Below are 24,537 nucleotides of genomic sequence, written 5' to 3'. Positions count from 1 at the left end.
AAAAAAAAAAAAAAAAAAAACCCGGAAGGAGGAAGGAAGAGGTAGAAAACATGGTTGGAAGAGCCATTGCTTCTACAAAGGAAAAGTACATGCCCAGAACTGATGCCTGCTGAGGAGACTACAACAGGAACCAGGCCTACCCCACTAAGGTGAATGCAAAGCTATGGGCTGTCTTAGCACCAAAAAAAGTGCCTACCTCAATGCCAAGTCCAAAGGTCAGAAGATTTTCCCCATGCTGGGCTCTAGGCGACTCTGATGAATCATTGGCTATAAATGAATATAACAGCTGGGCAGTGGTGGCACCCGCCTTCTATCCCAGCACTTGGGAGGCAGAGACAGGCAGATTTCTGAGTTCAAGGCCAGCCTGGTCTACAAAGTGGGTTCCAAGATAGCCAGGGCTACAGAAACCCTGTCTCAAAAAAAAAACAAAAGAAAAAAAAGGAAAAAAAAAAGAATATAACAGGAATATAATAGTACTCTAGCAACTTCAGTGGCCACACACAGATTATAGTCATAGCACATCAGGCTAACATACATATGTATCTCTCAGTTGACCTTTAGCACAAGGAAGAACTTGATTCCAGTATTTGAAAGAACCAGCTGGTTCTCCTTCCATGTGAACAAACCACCTCCACGCCCTGTGGATATCAGCTGCTATGCCGTTTCCACCACTGAGTCCAATAAACCTTCCTTTCCTCATGACAATAAAATATAGCTTAGTTTTTAGATGTACGTGTGTGTGTGTGTGTGTGTATTAGAAACAGGAAAGAATGACCCAGTCACAGGAAATAGGGTAGGAAAAAGTGAGACTATCAACAAGAATGTTATTTTTTTAAAGCATCTAAATGAAAAATAATATTTCCAAACAATGTAATATTTTTTCAGGCATAAAAAGAAATGAAGTATTGAAGAGTCTAGAAAGCTTTGCTGAAGAAGCCAGACACTAAAAGTCCATATATTATATGGTCTACTTCTGTGAATTATGTAAGATAGCTAAATTCATAGAAATAGAAATGAAGAGGCTGGATGTAATGGCACAAACCTTTAATCCCAGCACTGGGGACACAAAACCAGGTGTGTCTCTCTGAGTTCAAGACCAACCTGTCTACATAGCAAGTTTCAGGACAGCCAGGGCTACATAATGAGACCTTGTCTCAACCCCCACATCCACAATGCAAAAGAAAAAAAATGAAAAGTTGATAGCACCTCGGGCTTTCAGAGGGGGAGCTGAAGTAAGCGATTGGTGAGTGCAGCTTCTTTTCATTCTGGAGTAAGAAGCGTGCTTTGGGAATGGGAATGCTGGGTGGTTGAACAGCACTTAGGATGTCAAGAGGATTGGTTAATTGTCACTTTACTAGTTAACTTTATGCTATATGACTTTTATCAATATTAAACCAGGCAGTGATGGGCACACGCCTTTAATCCCAGCATTCAGGAGGCAGACTCAGGTGAGTCTCTGAGTTTGAGGCCATCCTGGTCTACAGAGTAAAAGTGCAGGACAGCCAAAGCTACATAGAGAAACAGTGTCTGAATGAATGAATGAATGAATGAATGAATGAATGAAAGAAAGAAAGAAAAGACTTTGTTTGGTTTTTTTGTTTTGTTTTTCGAGACAGGGTTTCTCTGTATAGCCCTGGCTGTCCTGGAACTCACTCTGTAGACTAGGCTGGCCACAAACTCAGAAATCTACTGCCCAGCTAAGAAAAGACTTTTTTAAAAAGGAAGAAAATTAAAACGAGTATCTGTGTGTGTAAACCCTTCCTCTTCATGTCCCAGGCCCCAAAGCGTAGGGGACGCTTAGGAAAAGCGTAAGAGAAAATTGTTAACTAAGTCCAGCACCAACAACTCAGTCGTACTTCCCAGTCCAGGATTCAGATGATATAACATTGTCTCTGAAGAGGGGCACAGGGCAAGTGAGAAATAAAATAAAGTAAATGGTAACTCACATTAAAGAAGAGGGTGGTGAGCCATCCCACCCAGAATAAGTGCCAGGGTGTGGCTCATACTTAGTGATACAGGAAGCTGAGATGAGACGCTCAGCCCACGGTAGACAGTACACTGCCACTGTGCAGCTTCCATGGAAACAGCCCTGTGTGCAGCTTCCATGGAAACAGCCCTGTGCAGCTTCCATGGAAACAGCCCTGTGTGCAGCTTCCATGGAAACAACCCTGTGCAGCTTCCATGGAAACAGCCCTGTGTGCAGCTTCCATGGAAACAGCCCTGTGCAGCTTCCATGGAAACAGCCCTGTGTGCAGCTTCCATAGAAACAGCCCTGTGTGCAGCTTCCATGGAAACAGCCCTGTGTGCAGCTTCCATGGAAACAGCCCTGTATGCAGCTAGGAATAAGTGAAATGATTGGCCTTCCTGTGAAAATTTAAAGGAATGATCTTCACTCTGTTTACTATATGAATATATCATTTCAGAATGCATAATATGCTTTAAAAAGGGTAAAAGGAAACTTGTAAATTATTTTACAAAATAAGCCACGTTTTCTACATTCTCCCCTCATGTTATTGTCTGCCTTTTCTAACTGGTATCCTAATAGGTCTAAGTAATTACTTATACTTGTAAAGGTTTCAGATTAAATCTCATATAGATCTATTTTTTTTATTTCTAGCTGTTTATGATAGCTCTGATTTAATGCTTATCTTAGCTGCTTTGTTTTATTACTTCTTGTTATAATACAAATTGAAAAGGACCACATGTAACTAGGCCTGAGGGTTACACATTGAGTCCCAACACTCAAGAGCCAGAAGCAACTGGATCTCTGAGCTACAGGACAGCTGTGGCTACAAAATAGGATTCTGTCTCAAGAAAGAAAGAAAAACAAAAAAGAACCACACTACATATTCACTTTTTTTTTTTTAAGCTTTTCAGGTTTCTATTCTGTCTTATTTGGGCTTTCTAAGAGTCTCACTATACAGCTCTGGCTGTCCTGGAATTCACTGTGTAGAACAGTCTTGCTGTGATCCTCCCATCTCAGCCTCCCAAGTGCTAGAATTACAGGCATGTGCCACCATGTCTGGGTGGCTACTAGCTTTTAATTGTGGGGTCTTAATAAGTTTTAGATAGTATATTCATCAGATAAACACAAACCATCTGGTGTCAGCACCCCCACCCCCACCCCTGCCTCTGCATTCCCAACAAGTGAGCTGATTGTTTCTCTAAGAATGTGCAGTCCAGTTCCTCAGGAGACCTTGCTGCGCTTGAGCCCTTCATTGCTGTGAGCTGTAATTAGGTAAATGATTTCTCATGTCCAGCTGTTAACATACACACTATGAGAACATCATTAACTCATTCTGTAGGGCAGACAAGGCCCAAATCTGTTTGCAGATACCCCCAGGAGAACTTCAGGTAGTGACTGGGCATTCTGAGGAGGTGCTGAGCGTGGTGGTATCTGCAAAGGTTCCCAGTGGCTCTGACTTTGTAACTACTTGTTCTAAAGTCTTTTGTTTTCAGGCTCCAACTGAAAACTCCTCTCTGTATTTTCCTGTATGGTAAAAAGCAGTAAAACATGTCTACTTACTATTCAGAACTTGTAAATAAGGAGTCTTCTCCCTGTTACAAATATGTAAACAAGCATTGTGTTAAAGATGCTTAATTTTTAAAAACATTATAGGTTCCATTTGCAACTGAAGTAAAGCTTTACAAAAAGTTGAAATCTGTCTTTTGGTTGTTCAGTCTTTAAGGGGAAAAAAAAACCCAGCAGCTTGACTGTCTTGGCACACACTCTTCTGTTTCCATTCCTGCTGCTGGCCAAGGCTGCATAAACAGTGGTTGTTATGCAAGCCTCCAGGCCTCCAGGGCCCTTATCCTGTCCAGCCCTCAAGTACAGCATCTGTGTGTTTCCAAAAAGAGCTAAGTGCTGTACAGTCCTTTTCAGTTTCTTTGGTGAGCCTTAACTTCTGGAAATTACTGCATTACTTCAAGTTTATTTAACCCTACCGTCTAACTGGATTATTTTTTAATATATTATTTCCTTTTAATTGACCCAAGATGAATCATTTAATGGAGAAAGGTTTTAAAAGACAAATAGAAGCTAAAAAATATTTAAAACAAGTGTCTACAACTAAAATCTTTATGTAACAAAGATGTCTCAGCTGTTGCTCTTCCCCATTTATGTCAAAATGCAATGCAACTCCACTTGAACCAGAGCATATGGCCATAACTCAGAATAAAGAAATATGGAACACTCAATGTTGTGTGTAAATGAGCCAAAAGGTGGGCTCCATATTTCCATATTTTTATATATTTAAATCCCAAAAGAATGGAAAAGGCCAAAAACATCATTCAGAACACAGTCAGAACTCATGTGTATAAGCTATAAAACTCACTGAACAGCATGCCCACCCCTGTTAATCACAGTGCACATGAGATGTGGTGGCTGCTCCTGCAGCACAGTGTCCCAGACCCACAGCACCTTGAAAGGTTAACAAAGAACAGCAGCTTTGAAGAATGAGAAGTTCTTGGCTCACATCACAATCCTGTCCTTACAAATTCCTTTACTCATTGTTTGCTTTTTTTCATCAAGTTTTATGCTTCATGAGGTCATTCATGCTGTCTTTTATCTTTTTACTTTTGGTAAAATAAGACAAAGAAAAGGACATATATCATAAATATACAGTTTAATAATTTTTCACAAAAGGAGTTTGTATTATAACCACCACCCAAATCACGAAGTGGGACAGTCTCCAGAAACCCTGTCCTCTTTCCAGTCCTTGCTTCTAGGAATCACTCTGCTGGCTGGTGGAGAGCCCAGCCTAATGTACACCTTCATGGGTAGAAAAGGTTGTAGGAGTGGTGTGTGTGATCACAAATCTTTTATCACATCATGATATGGAATTCACAAAGGATCTACCATTCTGTTCCTAGGTCCTGCCCAGTTCCACCTGTAATAAATAGTATTGCTGTGAGTGTGTGAGAATAGGTACAGTTTTGGTTTATAATTAATGAATCATGGGGTACATGTCTGTTGGCTTGAGTATATGTTATCTAATAGTTTCCCAAAGTAACTGTCAGTTTACTCAAGTGGTTTTTTAGTAAGACTTTCAGGGCAACATAGATGGTAGGCAATCAATTTACATTCGCTTATGCAGAAAAGGAATTTGATGGGTTCCTGTAGCTCATGGCAGAGCTAAAGCTGTAGAGATGGTCCCTGGTCATGGAGGATGGAGCACAAACCATCTACCAGTCACTTAGCACTTATGCTATCTCCCTGTGCCAACTTTTCAGTTTCAGAGGTAGGAAATCTGAACTCTGTTCCCTGTGGGGCAGGGGCTGTCTGTAAGGCATTGATGCACAGGTAAACTGGGCCCCAAAAACAGGTGGGCAAGATCTGTGTCAGCAAAAATAAAGCTGGCAAAGCCTTCTGTGACCACACACACACACACACACACACACACACACACGCACACGCACACGCACACACGTACACACACGCACACACCCACACCAGACGTTCTGCTATATCATTTCAAATTAATTTGTCCAGATTTCTGCAGTATTTTACTCAGGGTACTTTAGGAAAACAACTCCATTTTAGAACATGCAAGGATTTTTTTTTTTTTTACTTCCTCTTCATTTCCTCTAATTCAAGAGTTATTTCATTGCAATATGAATGGTAATAAAAATGTTTTATAGAGAAATGGAAAGTAGAGATGCAAGAGTAAACTGGGACTCTTTTCTCACTAGTCTCAAACATGTTTTCATGGACTCCTGGTAGTAAAAATGAAGAGATCTGAACTTGGTAAGGACTTGTTATAATGTTGATGCTGGTTTTAGAAACAGTCATCTATACTAATGTAAGATACTACCAGCAAGGTTTTATACACAAGCCATGCCCAGTCTTCATAATTCTTCTGTTATGTCAAACTTCTGGGAAAATGTATATAAGGAAACAGTATAGAATGGTCCTGGAAGGACCTCAGGAGGCCCCTGGAGCTTCTATGGCAGTCTCCTGCTTTGATGTCCTGCACTCGACTTGGCACCTAAGCTGGATCGCAGGGGCCCAGCTCAGGCTGCTGTTTCCATCCTGGCTCTGGGAGACTAAAACATCAGTGCATGTATGTGAGCCATGTTTTTCTTATTTTAAAAATAGGTATAATTTTACATCTCTGAATGTTCCATGATTTGTTAGACAAAAGCTCTTTGAGCACTAGAACTGCTGTACATAAAGTAAGTTCCTCCTACCCTGTTACCTGTTCTGCGATCACAGTTGCCCTCCTATCTGGCTTCCTTTCTCCCAGGAATCCTTGTTTTCTTTTGTCTTAACCATCAGCTCTTGAGGTAATACAAAATTTAATGAAGGCAGAGGCAAGTAGAAAGGAAGGAACCAGTAAACTATCAGAGGCCAGGAAGCAGGGCAGATGGCATCTCCTTAAGACCAGGGAAAGCCTGGAAGAAGGCTCTTTGGTTCTGAGAGTCATTGTCCTCCGGGATGAGAAGTGGAAACAGGACAGGTAGAAGTACAAAGTCACTGTAAGAGGCAGAAGCGGTCTTCCTGCCCCATATCCCCAGCATGATGGTCTGCCTGTGTGGGAAAAATATACAAAGAGAAGAGGTTTCTAGTCTCTGAACCCAGAGTAGATTTTCTTTATAACCTTCCTCTGCATAGATAATGGGGTTTTTAATAAAAAGTAAAGCATAAGGAGTACCTTTAGTAGATCTAGGCGCTTCTTTATTTTTATTATGTGTGAATATTTTGCCTGTATTTATATATGTATATGTGCCTGGTGCCTGCAGAGGTCAGAAGGTGTTGGATCCCCTAGAACTATAGTTATAGGTCACTGTGAGCCACCATATAGATGCTAGGAATCAAACCTGTGCCCTCTGCAAGAACAAGAGCTTTAAACCACCAAGCCATCTCTCTAGTCTCCAGGCCTTTTTTTAAAGATTTTTATACACTTAATATGAGTGTTTGCATGTGTCTTAGTTAGGGTTTCCATTGTTGTGAAGTGACACTGTGACCAAGGCAACTCCTATAAAGGACAGCATTTAATTGGGGCTGGTTTACAGGTTTTGAGGTTGTTATTATGGCAGGAAGCATGGCAGTGTCCAGGCAGGCATGGCGCTGGAGGAGCTGAGAGTTCAACATCTTGTTTCAAAGGTAGGAGGAGGGCCTCAATGCCCACCCCCAAAGTGACACACTTCCTCCAACAAGGCCACACATACTCCAACAAATTCCCACCTCCTAAGAGTGCCACTCTCTGGACCAAGCATATTCAAAGTACCATATTCCACTCGTTGCCCCCCATATGTTTGTTCAAACACATGAGTCTATAAGGGCCATACCTAAACATAGCAAAATGCAAAATACATTTAGTATAACTTCAAAAGTCCCATGGTCTATATCAGTCTCAACAATGTTAAAAGTCCAAAATTCAAAGTCTCTTCTGAGATTCGTTCAGTCACTTAACTGTAATCCCTATAAAATCAAAATAAAAAAGCGGATCACATACCTCCAATATCACAGGCTGCACATTATCATTCCAAACATCATAGAGAAGAAACACTAGACCAAAGCAAGACCAAAAACCAGGTGGGCAAACATTAAACTCTTCATCTCTATGTCTGATGTCCAACTCCTTTCACCTTTCTTGACTGCAGCACAATTCTTTCTCCTGGGCTGGTTCCACTCCTGGCTGGCAGCTTTCCTCAGCAGGTAGCCCGCAGCTCTGGCATCTCTAACTTGTTAGGATCTTCAAGGCAACTTCAACCTCACATCTTCTTGTTCCAGTGTCTTGGATCCACACATGATCTTCAGGGCTCCACCAAAGGTCACTTCTCCAGCTCTGCCCTCTGTAGCACTGTAGGCTCTGGTTGACTCTACTGCTGCTGCTGTTCTTGGTGGTCATCCCATGGTACTGGCATCTTCAGTTCCCTTGAGTCTTACACTGCAACTAGGCTTTACCAATATCCTCTCATAGGTTGTCTTCATTGTGCCAAGCCTCAATTTCTTTGCATGACTCCTTAAGTCCTGGGCCATCAACTACAGCTGAGGCTGCACCTTCACCAATGGTCTTCCCTGGCCTCTCACAGTACCAAGCCTCAGCTATTCTCCATGCCCTCAAAGCCAGTACCATAAGGGTGATTCTTACACATTAGCAAGTCCAACTGCAGCATAAGGTACAACTTTGGCTATCTCTGGAACACAGTTTCTTTCTGCTCTCAGAAACCCAGAAGATTTCACCTTAGTGATGCTGGTCTCTTCTTAATCACTGCTAATTTCTTAGCTACAGCTAACCAGCATCAGTTGTCCCAGTAGTCCCTTCTATTTTTGACTCTAAAGCTAGAGATACATGGCCAAAGCTGTTGAGTTCTGCTACTTGCTGGAGCTGGAACATGGCTCCCTTATTTTATTACATTACCAGCTTTCTCTTTTCAAACTCCTTTGGAACCCTCTGAAGCTTGTCTGTCCTGGAACTTGCTCTGTTGATTGATCTTGAACTCAGAGATCTGCATGCCTGTCTTCTAAGTGCCAGGATTAACGGTGTGGTCCACCACACCTGGACTTTAGCTTCTCTCTACTTAGAGTGCTCTATTTACATGCTCTGTATCAGGCTGGCCTTGAATTCAGGAATCTGCTTTTCTCTATCTTCTGAAATTAAAGGTGTGTACCACCTTGCCTAAGCTTTTCATGGCTTTTTCATGACTACTAAGCCTTGATTCATATCAAAAGCCTGTAGCTTTCATTTCTAGATTGTAGATGGCTCCAGATTAAAAGTCCAAATGAAAACAATAACCAAGTAATAATAATGCCTATTATGATATAACTATTTCTTGTTCAGTGGCTTTGCTCGGTAGGATCTTGACACAAAGTCACCACTCCCTTAATCTGTTTATCTTTATGAACACAGGATTCTGCTCCATTTTATTTCCTGGTGACCCTTTATTACTTGAACCATATCTTTTATATCTTCCTTTCTAAGCTTGCTATGCTTGTTCAAAATGCTCTTCATGAGACTTAACCAGAGAACAAAGTTTCTGTTTGGCTCTTTTGCGATTTCCTTTGTCAATGCAATGAACATAATCTCTTTACCTTAGCCTCAGGTAGACTCTTTGGACAAGGGCAAAAAACAGCCACATTGTTCACCAAAATATCACAAGAACAGTATGTTACTGAAATTCTTCTCCACTGAAACATCTCGGTCCAGGTCTGCACAGTTCAAATCCCCTCAGCACCAAGGCCTTCCATAGTCCTGTTAGGATGTTCCATTAAACCCCACTTAAAACATTCCACTGCTTCCCAAATCCAAAGTCCTAGAATCCACATTCCTCCAAACAAAAAACATGGTCAGGCCTATCATAGCAATACCGCACTCCTGATACAAACTTCTGTCTTAGTTGGAGTTTCCACTGCTGTAAAGAGACACCATCACTAAGGCAACACTTATAAAGGACAACAGTTAATTGGGGCTGGCTTACAGGTTCTGAGCTTTCATCCATTATTATTATGATAGGAAACAGGGCAGTACCCAGGTGGGCATGGCCTTGGAAGAGCCGAGAGTTATACCTCTTGTTCCACAGGCAAAAAAAAAAAAAAAAAAAGACTGGCTTCCAGGCAGGTGAGAAGCTGTCCAGAGCCCTGACAGGAACTACAAAGTGACACACCTCCCCTAACAAGGCCACACCTCCTAAGCATTCCACTTCATGGACCAAGTATATTCAACCACCACAGTGTGTGTGTATGTATGGATACATATATATGCACACCATGTGCCTGGTGCCCAAAGAAGCCAGAAGAGGGCATTGGATCCTCTGGAACCAGGATTATCATGTGGGCACTGGAAACCAAATCCAAGTCATTTGAAAGTACAGCAAGTGCTCTTAACTTCCATGTTATCTCTGTAGGCCTAAATCCAGGCTTTGTAAGCTTGGTGTTTGTACATACTAATGGGTGGCACTACATGAAGAATATATGAACAAAGCACAATTACAGTTCCCAATAGAAATGGTTTTGTTTCTACCATTCCCTCTACCATTAGAGTCAGTCACAAGCACAGCATGGGATTGTATTACAAAATGATTGTAAAAAGATTTAGCTTAGCCGGGCGTGGTGGCGCACGCCTTTAATCCCAGCACTTGGGAGGCAGAAGCAGGTGGATTTCTGAGTTTGAGGCCAGCCTGGTCTACAGAGTGAGCTCCAGGACAGCCAAGGCTATACAGAGAAACCCTGTCTCGAAAAACCAAAAAAAAAAAAAAAAAAAAAAAAAAAAAAAAAAAAAAAAAAAAAAAAGATTTAGCTTAACCAGGTGGGCAGTGGTAGGTCACACCTTTGATCCCAGTACTCAGAGGCAGAGGCAAGCAGATCTGTGAGTTTGAGGCCAGCCTGATCAACAAAGCAAGTTCCAGAACAGGCAAGGCTTACACAGAGAAACCCTGTCTCAAAAATTAATTAACTAATTAATTAAAGCAGCAAGCTCAGAAAAGAAGCTAAAAACAAAACAAAAACCTTATCCATCAGAATGAGGCTTTTGTTTTTTGTTTTTTTTTCTTTTTTCTTTTTTTTTTTGGTTTTTTGAGACAGGGTTTCTCTGTGTAGCCATGGCTGTCCTGGAAGTCACTCTGTAGACCAGGCTGGCCTCAAACTCAGAAATCCACCTGCCTCTGCCTCCCAAGTACTGGGATTAAAGGCGTGCGCTACCACCGCCTGGCAGGAATGAGGGTTTTTTTAGAAGAGAGATTTGTGGTCAAGGTAGGATCATGATCAGTCCTTTGGGTAGGAAAGCAATTACTGAAAGAAATAGCCTTATGTGGCCTTGAAGGGAGAAAAGGCCTTCCTTCTAGAGCTCTGACAGGAACTACATTAGGAAAGAAGCCACTATATAACATGCTGGGGACCTTGATAGGAGAGCTAGGCCCTTCAGCTCTCTTCAGAACAAAGGTAGTTTTCTGGTTTTATAGGTTTCAGAAGGGAAATTCTACAACACACCATGTATTCTTACCAGATGGGACCATAAGTTTGTCTTGCAATTACAAAGGGAAGAGACTAGGTTTGCTTTTCCACTGAGATCTGTATGATACCCACCCTTTGGGCTCCACCACCATAACAGACTCCATGAACCTCAGTAAAATGTGTGTAGCTATGCCATTGAGGTATCATTATGGGCATCCATGGTTGACTTCCATGTTGTTTTCATATGTCTTTAAGGACTTCAAATGTTTTCAATGGTCCTTAGCCCAGAAGCCATACAAAACCAGGACGGAATGAGATGTGGCCTACAGTCTATCATCTTGTTTGTACAGGATTGGCCTTCACTCTGATTCCTTTACCCTGGTGTCGCCAGCTGGTTATCTATGCTTGCCTTCTTGTCTCTTATTAAAAGTCCCCAATTCTTCAGTTTAAAAAGTCTGTTGTAACATAATTCCAATATAGATCTCTTACAAATTTAAGCCCCCCACCCCAGTTCTTCTGAAAACTGTATAGACAGGAGGTACATAAAGAAGAGGAGACCAGGAAAGTAAGAGTAGAGCCCACCCTTTGGGCTCTGCACTTAGAAAATGTTTGGCAACAATCCCCGATAAGTTTCTGAGCCATCTGCCGGGTTAGATGACCACAGATCACACACAGTCTGGGCATAGCTTGTGGTCTTGCTCATGAGCATTGGTGCTGCTATGACATTGTGACTTTTTCCTTATGAGCTTGGAATAGAGAATGTCCTAGTTGTTTGCTTCCCTGAGCAACATTTAGCATATATTTGTGAACTCCCTCTGGATAAGCAATATTTATCATGACCTCCTTGGCTGATCCCAGTTATATGGATGATTCCAGCAACAGTCCTGAGCAGCTCTCTCAAAACCCTACTTCCTCTACTGATGACATGGGACCTCTGCTGACAGTCAGATGAGTGAGGTGTGGACATTTTCTGAGCCAGTGTGCAGCAGTGCCCATTGTTCTTACAACCTGGAAGACTTAGTGCAAGACTTCATGGCCAGGCCAGTGATTTTTGTGTTTCAGGTCACAGGACCAAGTCCAGAAAAGTTAGTATAATATGGTTTGGAGGATGTAATCTGGCAACACAGCTACTTCATTCACCTCTATTTGCATTGCTTCATGGAATGTTTATTTGAAAAAACAGTTCTAGAAAAAAATAACTTAAAAGTCCCCAGACAGACAGTTCTTCCATTCTCTGTATAATTAAGGCCTTACAGGCTGGCACTGGCTGCCCATTCTGACAGTCTGGGGCAGAGGTTAGCATTTGAGCTGGAAGGTACATGTTGTGTTTTCCTTCTGGTGGTTCTGCTAATCTCAAATTTTCCAAAATGGGCTTCTGATGCTGGAGGGGGTGAATCTGTCAGTTCAAAAGATTGTGATGATACAATTTCTTCTCCAAATTGCTCTAGAATGGCTAACCCTTCACTGAAAGTCCATGGGAGTGTGAGCCTGATTCACTTGCCTCACTGACTAAAAGGATCATGGTATCTGCCAGCCTTGCCTTGCCTTGGGCCCCGAGTCAGAGGAGCTCCTGTCAGATGGATGCTACATCTTGTCCACTCTTTTGATTTTTAGAGTTTTTGAGCTAAAGCTAACACTTTCAACCCTTTAATTGCCTCTTATGACCTGAGAGCCTGGGGTAAAGTGCAGAGGCACTTTAGTGTTTGGGAAATGGTCAAGAGAGTACAGTCAATGCTTCATCAACATGGAGAGGTATCCTGAGGTGTGCACCAGAGATAATACAGATGTTTGTAGCATCTGTGTGCACAGATAGGTAGAGAAGTATCTGTTGACATGTGTCCCAGTGTGCCCTTTCTTACTCTTTCCACTCAGAGGTATAAACTAAGTATAAGCAAAGTATAAGCTAAACTATAAAGTAACTAAAGTATAAACTAAGTATAAGCAAAAGTGTAAGAAGGCTGTCTCCGTTACTAATCCTATTGGCTCCTTGGAGAGTTGTTTCTTTCCACAACAAGGTGAGGGTGTGCAACATGAGCCAAAACTTTTAACACCAGCTTCTCCCTCCCCTGCCTCCTCCCCACCTGCATGGCAGAAACCTGTAAGAACTAAGGAACAGGTTGTGACAGGTGGGAACAATGAGGGTCGTGGTAAATAATGATCTTAACAAGCTACATGTTACAGAGAGAGCAAGGGATTGATGCTGGTATAGTTAGGAAGATAGGTAGAGAGCCAGCCCCTGATGCAGAGAGAGCATCAGAAGCAAAGCTGCTTCTGTCAGTGCTCTTAGCGGTTGCCGTCGTCTGTGAATGAGCCAGAGGTGCCAACTCCTGTGTCTAATCCATCAAGATGTGATACAGGGTTTGTGTTGGAGTTTGAAGGGACCAAGGAGAGGGGACAGTATGAGTAGCTGAGTCATTGGAAGGGGACACATTCTGGCTTGGGCAGTTCAATTTTCGTTATATAGGAAGTGTCCTTGTGAGGGAAGGCACTGTGTGTGCAGGTTGAGAAATGTGATAGCAGCAACTCTGTGTCCACATGCAGCTTCTGTCAATTCAAAACTATTTCGAAGTAAACAACAGCTGAGGCTCACAGTTTAAAAGTGATTGTCCAGCCAACAAACGACTGAGCTGGGAACCATGGCCCATTGTCCCTGGCAGAGGCTATGCTGGCACAGCAGTCACTGTTTCTGAGTGGGACTCTTATTAAAGCTCCATTATCAGTCATCTTGGCTTTAGTTTGAATTTGCATTTGCTTAATGGGCATTTGTAACTTTAATTCTTTCAAATCTTGTTTCTAATGATGGTTCGTAAATGATTTAAACCTCTCTTGTAGCCCACCACCCACCAGAGGTAGTGGGGAAGAAAGGATATAGGGGAAGTGGGCCTGTTTAGAAAGGTTCTCTGGAGCAACTTCCATCTGTGTTGTCTGGAAATCAGCAGTTCAGTTCACAGGTTAGCAGGCAGAGGCAGCAAGATCCACTTGCAAACACTTCACAGATGCACAGATGCAGTCCAGCTCATTAGAATCAGGATAACAACAGCAGTGACACCACCTAGCAGAGACATCCAGGCCTCAGCCTCAGCTTGAGTCAGCAGGAGGGAGCAATGGGAACACCAGGAGAAGTTCTCAGCTGTGCCTCTCTGAGGGAAGCAAAGGTCAGCAGAGATGCCAGACCCACAAGCTTTACACAGCCAGCTCTACACAAGTCAAGCAAGCTCTCTCTCCATCACTCCATGGAGTCTTATTTAGACCCTCCACACATTACGTGTCCTCCATGTGCCTTGCCTCAGCATGTGTATCCAATCAGCCCAAGTCCACGGAAGCAGCAACAAACTGCAGCACACCACCAGAAGTTTTCTGATGTATGGAGCCACAACAGATGCAGCTCAACTATGCAGTGTAAGGTGAACCAATACATGCATGTCGTTAGCAAAGAATCTTTTATCACATGTCCTTTCACATGCTTGCTTTGGCAGAACATCCTCTCTCCTGTGTCAGCTTCAGCAAAACGTTCCTTCACTAGTCTGCCTCAGCCTTTCACACCTGTGTCCACTTTTAGGAAACATTCCTTCAAATGTTTTGCCCAAGCAAAACACCATCTGACTTTCCAAAGAACTCTTTAAGTTTCCACTTCAGGTAGGGATGTTCCTTTCCTTGCCATATTCTTGTTTGATTGACTTTATCCTTTGTTAGTCATTTAAAAGTGAATTATCTGCTTTGTTTTGAGATAGGGCCAGTCCAGGCAAGCGCTGAACCTTTAATCTGCCTGCTTCAGCCTCCATGGAATAGAAAGGCTGAGCTTATAAGTGTGCATCAACACTTCCACATGTTGATCTTACTATTAGCTACAAATGTTCTTTACATATCTTTTTAATATCAACACTCAAAATAAGGATTCCCTGTGTCTTTAAAATGGCTTTTAAGAGTTTTCAATTATGAAGAAACCAGTTTACCAAAGAGACAATTTATCTCTCTCCTGTAGTCGCTGCTTCTCACTTTGTATCTGATAAATCTTTGACTAATGTAGGTTTTTTACTGTGGCTTTTTAGGTCTATAGTTTCAGCTCTTTACATTAAACCTCTGAACCACTGTTTGTTTAACCTTTTGTGTGATGTGAAACAAGGGCTGAGGTTCTTTTTGGGGGAAGGAGGACTGAGTGAGGGTTTCTCTGTGTAGCCCAAGCTACCCTGGAACTTGCTCTGTAGACCAAGCTGACCCCAAACTCACAGAGCTCTGCCTGCCTCTGCCTCCTGAGTGCGGGATTAAAGGCATGTGCTACCACAGCCTGAAGGTTCCTTATATGAAGAGGCCCAGTTGTCCTGGCATTGGTCCCTGAAAAATCAGTAAGAGTTTGACCACATGGCAGCTAACCACTGTCTGCATGTACCCCCTCCTGACATACAGTCATCAGGCATGCATGTGGCACACAGACATACAAAATACCCATACATAACATAAAAATAAATCTTAAAAAAAAAAAAAAAAAGGTTGTGCATATGTGGTAGTGCACACTTGTAATCCCAGCACTAAGGACGCAATAGGAACATCTCTGGAGCTTGCAGCACGCATAGCTAGCTAAATGGCAATCACCAAGTCTCAGTTAGAAGTGAGCAGTGCTCTGTGCTCTTAGAGATGGCCAGGTTTGATTCCTAGCACTCATGTCACTTAGCTTACCACTACCTGGAACTTCAGCTCCAGGGGCCCAGTGTCATTGCCCTCATATGTACATGAGTATATACATACACATACTTTGAACTAACAATAAACTCCTTTAATTTCAGCACCTATGGTGCAGAGGCAGGCCAATCTCTCAGTTCAAGGCTATCCTGCTCTACAAAATGATTAGTTCCAGGCCAGACAGAGCTAGTGATAAGCTCTGTCTCTAAATAATGATGAAGCCAGGCATGGTGGTAGAGGGCTTTAATCCCAGCTCTCTGTGAGTTCAAGAATAGTCTGGTCTACATAGAGTTCTAGGACAGCCAGGGCCACATAGAGAAACCCTGTCTTGAAAACAAAAACAAACAAGGTAAAAACAACCCATGTACCTATTAGGTAGTGAACAGATACAAAAAAAAAAAATTCATATTATAGAATTCTATATGTCTAAAATGTCCATAACAGGAAGTCTATAACAGAAAATATGCTAATGGTTGCCAATTCTGTCCTGGGGACAACATTTAAAGGCCAGAAGAGTTTCTTTACAGAGTAATGAAAACACTGGGGAATTAGAAAGTGGTATAATTGTACCACCTTGGAAATGTAAAATTGTGTGTTCTACTTGTTTTATTATGCTGTATTTGTGCACTTTGAATTAGGTTTAAAAAAATAAAAACATTCAATTGTTCAGGCATAATCTTCGAAGTCAAGATAAACTGACATCTGTGGACATCCAGACTGCCCAAGGGATTCCCCTGTTCATTGGCTGCTATGGGAACTTAGTGGAGGGGAGGTGATGTTACGGTATTGAGCCACTGTGGCTGAAACATAGTACAAGGCAGCCTACCTGTTAAAATACAGCTCCCCATACACCATCAGCCAATGCCATAGTACTGAGTGTCAAATATGAAGTCGGTCCGGATATCAAATGACCAGTACACATGTGCACACGCACACACACATCCATTTATCTATCATAAACACCAGAGTTTGGGATTTTGTTTTTTGGAGTTTTTTTTTTCCTCATGCAAATTCTACCATATGGCACACAGCTGAGTAAACACATGGCTTCAATATTCCCCAGTGGCACTCAGGCCTAGTGTTCCTAGAGTGCCTGGGGCCCTAGAGTGGAGGCACAAGAGCCAGTTGGTTAGTGTGCATAAGGCCTCTCTAACAGCCACCGCCATAACACAGCCTTCCTGATGACATCTGCAGGCACACAGGCTTCTATTGTATTCTATACACCAGAGCCCCTGGTGACATGCAGAACGCACCTGTGTATGAGACAGAACATGTCCAAGATTGTCCTTCCAGGGCCTGGCCAGGTGTTTCCCTTCTCTGGGCCTTGGCTTGACTGATGGAAGAATGTGACCTACTTTTCCATATCAGGTGGACAGTTTCTGATGAACTTTCTGTTGTCTTACTGGTTTTCATGGAACACATTCTAAGTCGGGGACCATAACTAACCCCTTCCTGCCTGCTTAGTCCTTCCTTATCAAAGTTGAATATCTCAAATTTCCTGTCACTCTTAAACCTAGCTGATCCCCAGCTTCAAGATTATTTTTCTGATTTAGTCTGATTATTTTTCACAGCTCTTCTGCCTTCCCCTCAGTCTTCTATGCCCTTGTCCTTAAGAATAACACTTTATTAGTAACTATAATAAGATTGCTGTTCTTGGGGGTCCACTCAGGCTGTCAGCTTTTAATTCCTTTCTGTCTCTCCACTGTGTTCTGGAGTTGAGGTGACCAGGCAAGGAATGAAGCTGGAAATGCAGCCACCATAACTTACTGCAGGGTAGCCCTCGCAGTCTTAGCTTTCCAGAAGCATGGGTTTGAGTGTCTGCCCTCTGCCCAATGTCAGCATTTCTGTCTTTGTCATTAAAAACTAAGTACACTTTTTAGTGAAAGCATCTAATTTGAGCCTTCCTTTTGCTCATTCGATAGTATGGTCCAGGGAGTGGAAATCAGCTCCCTCCTGCTTGGAGGCCAAGCCTCAGGCCCCGCCTTGGAGCCAGCCCAAGCCCCAGCACTCCCTTGAGCCCCTTGTGCTGCCGCCAAACAGAGTCTGGAAGCTGAACTGCCACGTTCACACACACTCCTTTACGTTCCTAGAACAGTTGTTATTAATTTAGAAGAGCCTGAGGTTTTAACATCAACCAGCACTTTCCACTGAAATCACTTAGGTATACATTTTCCTTCTAAAACTTGTTTTGCTGAAATTAGTAATTATCTGTAAAGTATACCAGCCCACCCCAGCTTTGGAGCCTAGATGTGTTCTTTGTTGGTGGCTACAAGCAGAGACACTGGCAGCCTTGGCTTCCCATGCTAGTAGTAGCTTTCCAAGGGGTAATAATCTCTGAAGGGTAGTGATACATATTTGTCTCCATGGAACTTTATTTGATGGACCCAAACTGCTTTAATCTAGCCAGTCTCTACAGCCGCAGAAGGCTCTGCCTCCAGTCTCAGGGGCAGCTGCACCTCAGTCCTTGCTTGACTTAGGTATCACCCCTGGGAAGCATCTCTTCTTCAGGCGCTGAGAGGATACACGGAAGGAGCTTTCAAAGATCAGCCTTGAGACCTTAAAATCTTGTGGTGATGTCAATCTCAAATCAGTTGTTTAAGTCTCTAATCCTATAGTCTATTTGCACAAGAGAAGACAAAAAGTGGCCATCAGTTATATTTGTCTTCTGCTCAAATACTTGGAAAATACTTTGTTGTCATGGTGATGTAAATGCATGTCAGTTCTGATATGCTACAGCTTCCTAGATCCTGCTGTGGACAACAAGCATGGAGGCACATCCAGAGCAGTCATACTGAGGAAACCGTACCTGCCATTCCTGTTCTCTATAGATAGAACACTGCATCCAGGACAGGTGTCATCATGAAGCTGACTCTTAACAGACCACATGCTTTTTTTTCCTATCACAGTGGGCACCTGGGTGGGGTCTAGCCCACGTCAAGGAGTCAAGGGCTAGAAGCTTATCTGGGTGAGTTGTGAGGATGGACAGGATCCAAACCAGTAAAGGGCATGTATGGCGCTTCCATCTTGGGTGCTAAAGTGTTTCTCCTGGCTTTCGGGATGCTACTTCTTCTAGAGGGATCTGACTGTATATATTTTCACATACAGGAGAAATACCCAGATAATGTACACTTCTCAGAGGGCACCTGTTCCCACTGCATGGAGATCCACAGTGCCAGACAGCCAGGGTAAGTCTGTGCAGCTCGATATCCCTGGAACCAGAACTGTCCATAAGAGAGGCTAAGAAGTACCTGAGGAGGACTAAAGAGGAGGAGTGGAGACATGGGTGGCATCACAGGAAAAACCACCAACAGTGGGCAGACTGCTATATAACCATGAAGGAAGACTGAAGGATGGACAGTGTACATGGCTGGAAGTGCTGGTCTGGGGGGTCAGCAAGAGGCACTTCCCCTCAGGGACATTGGGTAGCCAAGAGAAGGCAGAGGTGTGTGACTCCGCTGTTATGACAGAGACAGCAGTAGGAAGCCGGAAGTCCACAGAGAACCCAAAATACCAAAACAAGGGCCTATACCCAAAGCCCTTGGACATACCCCCACAGCCACTGTCGGGCTTCTACTGTTCATCTTCTGCCCGGTTTCATATTTGCACACGCCCATATGTGTGTCAGGACCCAGGTTCAACAGCCTAACTACACCTAACATGCCTTCTAATAGGGTCCTCCTTATACAGGCAGCTGGGGCTGGTCTTTGTCATATGGTTGTAGTTCATTTCTTCTCATGCCTCATCCTCCAGTGAGGAGTTCTGGCTGTATTCCTCAGGTCCTGAGTGGCTTGAGCTTTTCGTTCCCGTTTCTCCTTCCATATGGCACATGACAGTTCTTAAAGCGTGCACAGCTTTCCATCAATTCCAGATCATTTTCAAAGTATGCTGTATGTCCCATTAATTGCCACACTGATGTTTGCCATGGTGTGAGTACAAATTTCCGAACTGTCTTATGGAACTTATCACACACCTTCCTCCTCAGTGGGAGATGGATTTAGGAGGTAAGCATGACCAGCAGAGACCATGTGACTAATCTTTTTGAATTCCAGGAGCAACAAATATCACCTCTTTTTCAGGTTTGAACTGGTGATTGTTTGGAAGATACAAATAGATGAGGAAGGGAAGGTTTTTCCAAAGCTGGATCTTCTCACCAAAGTCCCAGAGCGAGGTAGGACTCCCGGTACATGGACACCATTTCTAGAGGCTGTCTCAGTGTGCCCATCAAAGCCAACTGAGTATCTTATCTGGGTTTACATGGGAAGAATCAAAAGTTGAAAATGTCATTAAATGTACTTTGTAGATCAGCTTTTAATATACTTTAATCAGTAATCACCCAAACATACAAGGAGGAACTACTTTCCTGAGGCCTTTGCAGGATGTGTGGAAGAGGGTATTTTCTCTGCTTCAGGTTACAAGTGACATCTGTCTCAAGTGCTTTCCACTGTGTGGCTATTGGGGGGAAGTGCTGTCTTAGACATTCTGATGTTTCTTACTAGGTTTGTTTTCTTCACAGCCCTCGAACTGGACAAGAACAGAGTCATAGAAACTGCTCCTCTCAGTTTCCGAAGCCTGCTAGGTGTACTTGGTATTGAAGCTGCTCTAGACAGCCTGATAAGATTGTTCAGTGCAGATAACAACTAGTCCACTGCTGGCAAGCACACAGGAATACAATGCTGGGCTGAAGAACATTTGAAATATGTTGAATATGAACACTTCTCTTTTCCAATTAGAAACCACATCCTTTAGACATGAGTTTGTGTGCATAGTGGTATTATTACATGTGAACTCCCATGGCATAAAAATAAAGCTATTAAGATATATTTAAAGCAACATGTATAGTGCTTTGTATAGATAAGTTTAGTATTTGAGAAAATGTTCCAAGAATGGTTGCCTATTCTCAAATGGGTATGAAAGAGCTGTTAAGCTGTCAACCTCACATCAGGTTGCCCCAAGACAGCATAGGACACAGTAAAACCCAAAGCTATCCATCTGGTCTGCCCAGCAGAAATCTCCCAGCAAGTCCTGACACTCCTCTTGGTCCCTACAGAAGCAGTACTGTTGCCTTTACTTGGAAACTTGAAGACACACCCACAGCCTGAGGGTGGTCATAACTATACTTCCAGCACACAAGAGCAACCTAAGTTTAAAGCAGCCTTGGCTATATAATGAGCCACTGTCTCAGAAAACAGACTAGATTATACTTCCATCGTAGTAGAACAATTGCCTAATATGTACAAGGCCCCTAAGTCCAGTCCCCCGTACCACATAAGAACTACCCAGGCTGAGGCTGCATTATCTCAAGACACAGAGCTCTATCATTTGGTGAGTGCCTCAGTTACTTGCTGTGCTACCAAGATGAGGGGTTGGTGTGGGCATCCTGAACCAAACAGAGTCAGGAGTATGGTTGGACAGGGCCCCTTGCAAAATTACAATTCTCTAAACAGACCAGCATTCTAGAAATATAGGTTTCTGTGAAACTGCTCTGAGAGCCTGGGACCCAGCCATACCTTAGATCATTAATGTGGCATCAGACAACCAAACTCTCACAAACATATACCCCTAGTCCACATCCACAGCAGACAACCCTGAATGTCAAAACAAAACAAAAGGCTGCTTTCCCAAGACATCACAGTCTTGAGAACATGACCTTCAAGCATGTGAGTCAGGTGAAGAATATAAGCACATGTGCTTGTGTGCATACACCAGTTAAAAGAAAGTCGGGCTGGGCGGTGGTGGCGCACGCCTTTAATCCCAGCATTTGGGAGGCAGGGGCAGGCAGATTTCTGAGTTCGAAGCCAGCCTAGTCTACAGAGTAAGTTCCAGCACAGCAAAGGCTACACAGAGAAACCCTGTCTCACAAAAACCAAAAAGAAAGAAAGAAAGAAAGAAAGAAAGAAAGGAAGGAAGGAAGGAAGGAAGGAAGGAAGGAAGGAAGGAAGGAAGAAAGAAAGAAAGAAAGAAAGAAAGAAAGAAAGAGAGAGAGAGAAAGAGAAAGAAGGAAAGAAAGAAAAAGAAAAAAAAGTAAGTCGAACATCCAAATGTACGAGTGTCTGTCTTTACCTGAGTGTTCAAGAGCTAGAATATTAGGACAGAATTTAACAAACTCTATAGGATGTTGCTTGATTCAAACAAGTATAATTCTCAAATTATCACAAAATTTCCCACAAAAGTTTACAATCAGCAAAATATTTTCTTCATTTTTCATGTAGTATTTTTCATACAGTTCCATGGTTTTACTACTATGTTACAATAAGCCTTCATTAGTCTCTCAAAAGGATGATATAAATAATCAGTCTGTACAACCTACCATAGGATAAAAAAAAAAAAATGAAGACAAAAACTCCCAATGATTTCATAGCAGCCAGGCACACTTCTGGTGACCCTATAGAATCCTCAGTGCCAGCTAGGAACCTTCTACCTAGCCCTGATGAAAACAGTAAGGCCCTAGACCCAAATACCCAGGATGCCTCAGAGCTAACCCAGGGATGAATGTGGCTTAGGAGGAAGGGAAACCTGATCCTAATCACCCACAACACCAGAATGCCAGGAAAACTCTGGGCTGTCAGGACCCCCACCCAGCAGACCTCAGCAACTCTGAACTACAGCTCCGCCTCCAGCCTCTACAGCAGCAATGTCAGGTAGGAAAAAAACGCCTCAGCTCCCCCAGAGTTAAAATCATAAAGAATTAAAAAAAAAAAAAAAAGCAATGCTCATGTGAGTGGTGTCCATCCTGACCTGAGTCCTGTGTTCCCTGCTGCTGCCCCGACACAAAGCTATGGGCTTCAGTACCTCCACAGGGACCTGAGTCTAAACCCCTCAGAATCAATGTCCACACTAACCCCAGACCACTCGGCAGCAGGGGACCCACCCAAAGCCTGTGTTGATGTGTGACTTGCATTGAACAAGTGACCAGTTAACAGCTGGTAAAGTTCCAGTAGTATCCATGTTTTCGTGAAAGTCTAAACCGTAAGATAGTCGTAACAATTCAAGTTTTCTGTGTCAATAGTCTGGTGGTAGGAGATCCAAACCTTGGGTCCTAATAATAAGGCTTTTCTTATTAGAGAACTGGACGTGAGCTCTGCTTGGAAGAACTACCCAGGATGTTTACCTGGGGCTTAACGGACTCCACTCTAAGAGAACAGATGGCTTGCTGGGACACAGCACTCACGTCCTACATTCTTTGCCCTAGAAGATTATAGGGCTCTTCAATTCCTTGTCTTTGAGAGGCAGTCTAACCTCAGCAGGGGTTAAAAGCAAAACATTCACAGCCAAGTCACCCAACACAACCAAAAATAGCTCTGCCATTCAACTTTCACATTCAAGTTTCAAAGACACCGCAGGGGAAAAGTTAGACCTTATGGAGAACTAATGTGCAATCTTCATGTTCCTTGAACCGAGTCGACCTCACAGTGTCATCTTTGGCATGCACAGTCTTTGAGTAATAGTTGACTATCTTGCTGTCTAGTTTATACTGGTGAGGAATGCTCTCATAGGGCTTGAGGTCGAGGTCCAATACAGACACAGAGAAGGCCAGCCGAGATCTTGACGAAGGGATAACAGGCCTCTGATCAGAGCTGCAAGTAACAAAATAATTTCAAATTACACAAACACTCAAGCCCTAACAGCTCAGCTCTCAGAGCATCCATTCTGTGTCTATGTGTATCTGCTGTCTGTGCCAGCTTCACATGTAAGCACTGGTAAGTGACTGCTATGCCACAGGCTCCCACACTATGTCCAGGAAGAGGGTTAACAGAAGAAGAGGGGGAAAAGCCATTATGTGGAATGCGTGAATGATAGCCCCCATGCTCCAGTGGTATTAGCAAATGCTGGAAAAGTCACTTTATCATGAGCCAAGTATTACAAAACCTAAGAAAAAGTAAAAAGTAGATCAGGCTGTGAAGCAGCCAGATGGATGGTTGTTGAGAACAGATTCTCTTTATGTGCTTTCCCACTGCTGCTGGGAACCAGCTCAGCCCTTCATGCTTCTCACAGTCAGAGAGCAAGCTGGCTTTCTGTTAACTCTCAAATCACATCTTCAAGGCTTTTGTGGATGTTATAAACATCAGAAAGTTATGTGCTTCTAACAATATGAACAATTACTTAAAAACCTTTTCAGAATAACTTCAAACCAGATACAGTATCCAGCTGTGTTCTGAAAACGTAGTACATTCGTACTTCTGTATAAATAGCATCTGGGGGCTGGAGAGATGGCTCAGCAGGGAAGAGCACCGACTGCTCTTCGGAAGGTCATGAGTTCAAATCCCAGCAACCACATGGTGGCTCACAACCACCCATAATGAGATCTGACGCCCTTGTCTGGTGTGTCTGAAGACAGCTACAGTGTACTTACATATAATAAATAAATAAATCTTAAAAATAAATAAATAAATAAATAGCATCTGATCCCAGCTGGCCCATAGAATGATTCTGCTGTGTTTACTGCTCTTGTGCATTCAGAAATCTTAATGTTTTAATAAACAAGGTACACAAACACCAGTCTCAGAAAGTCAAGAGTTATAAGGGCAAACACTGCCATCCATGGGCCTGTTCTGAAGTACACTAAAGAAAGCCTTTATTCTTGTTTGTTGCTCCAGAATCCTGTTTATAGGGGGGAAAAATTGAATTGGAATCGATCACAGGCTCCAGGACAGCCAAAGACAAACACAGGCCAGTGTATACCAACTCCTTAACACCAAAAGTCTGTCTCCTTCAGACTGGATGGCTAGCATTCAGCAAAAGCCAAGGCCCAGTTATCCCTACTGCTGTGACCACACATAACCCTGTGGTAGCCCTAGACCCTGGTATTGGGATGATCAATGCTGCAGAGCTAAGCCGCTTCCCTCACCGTGATAGCGGCTCTCAGGCCAGAAGACAAGCAGTGAGCCCAAGCTGCCCGTGCCCATGTTTGCAATAGACCCTTCAAGGCTTAGGGACAAGCAGCAATGAGGAACTTTCCTGGCACTTCC

General features: G+C 43.1%; 2 protein-coding genes across 3 annotated transcripts in view; one reads left to right on the top strand and one right to left on the bottom strand.

The window, feature by feature from the left end:
- Cenpp (centromere protein P) overlaps positions 1–20,401 on the top strand; it is a 201,543-nt gene extending 181,142 nt beyond the window's left edge. Inside the window, exons 6-8 of the mRNA XM_031358270.1 lie at positions 18,677–18,756; positions 19,648–19,739; positions 20,085–20,401. Of these exons, the coding sequence (XP_031214130.1) occupies positions 18,677–18,756; positions 19,648–19,739; positions 20,085–20,212 (300 nt within the window). The 3' untranslated portion in view covers positions 20,213–20,401. The remainder of the gene's footprint in view (positions 1–18,676; positions 18,757–19,647; positions 19,740–20,084) is intronic.
- The window catches only part of Ippk (inositol-pentakisphosphate 2-kinase), a 58,413-nt gene continuing 38,388 nt past the window's right edge, over positions 4,513–24,537 (bottom strand). The window contains exons 13-14 of one of the 2 annotated variants that reach the window (XM_031358263.1): positions 22,926–23,145; positions 4,513–6,529 (exon numbers count right to left, since the gene is read on the bottom strand). In XM_031358263.1, the coding sequence (XP_031214123.1) occupies positions 6,473–6,529; positions 22,926–23,145 (277 nt within the window). In that variant the 3' untranslated portion in view covers positions 4,513–6,472. Of the gene's footprint in view, positions 6,530–21,684; positions 23,146–24,537 lie in introns of those variants that run through there. The other variant, XM_031358264.1, reaches the window with a different exon arrangement.

The sequence above is a fragment of the Mastomys coucha genome, unplaced genomic scaffold (assembly GCF_008632895.1).
Source record: "Mastomys coucha isolate ucsf_1 unplaced genomic scaffold, UCSF_Mcou_1 pScaffold7, whole genome shotgun sequence".
Lineage (NCBI taxonomy): Eukaryota > Metazoa > Chordata > Mammalia > Rodentia > Muridae > Mastomys > Mastomys coucha.
Note: the sequence above shows the minus strand (reverse complement) of the source record. Positions and strands in the feature narration are given on the sequence as shown.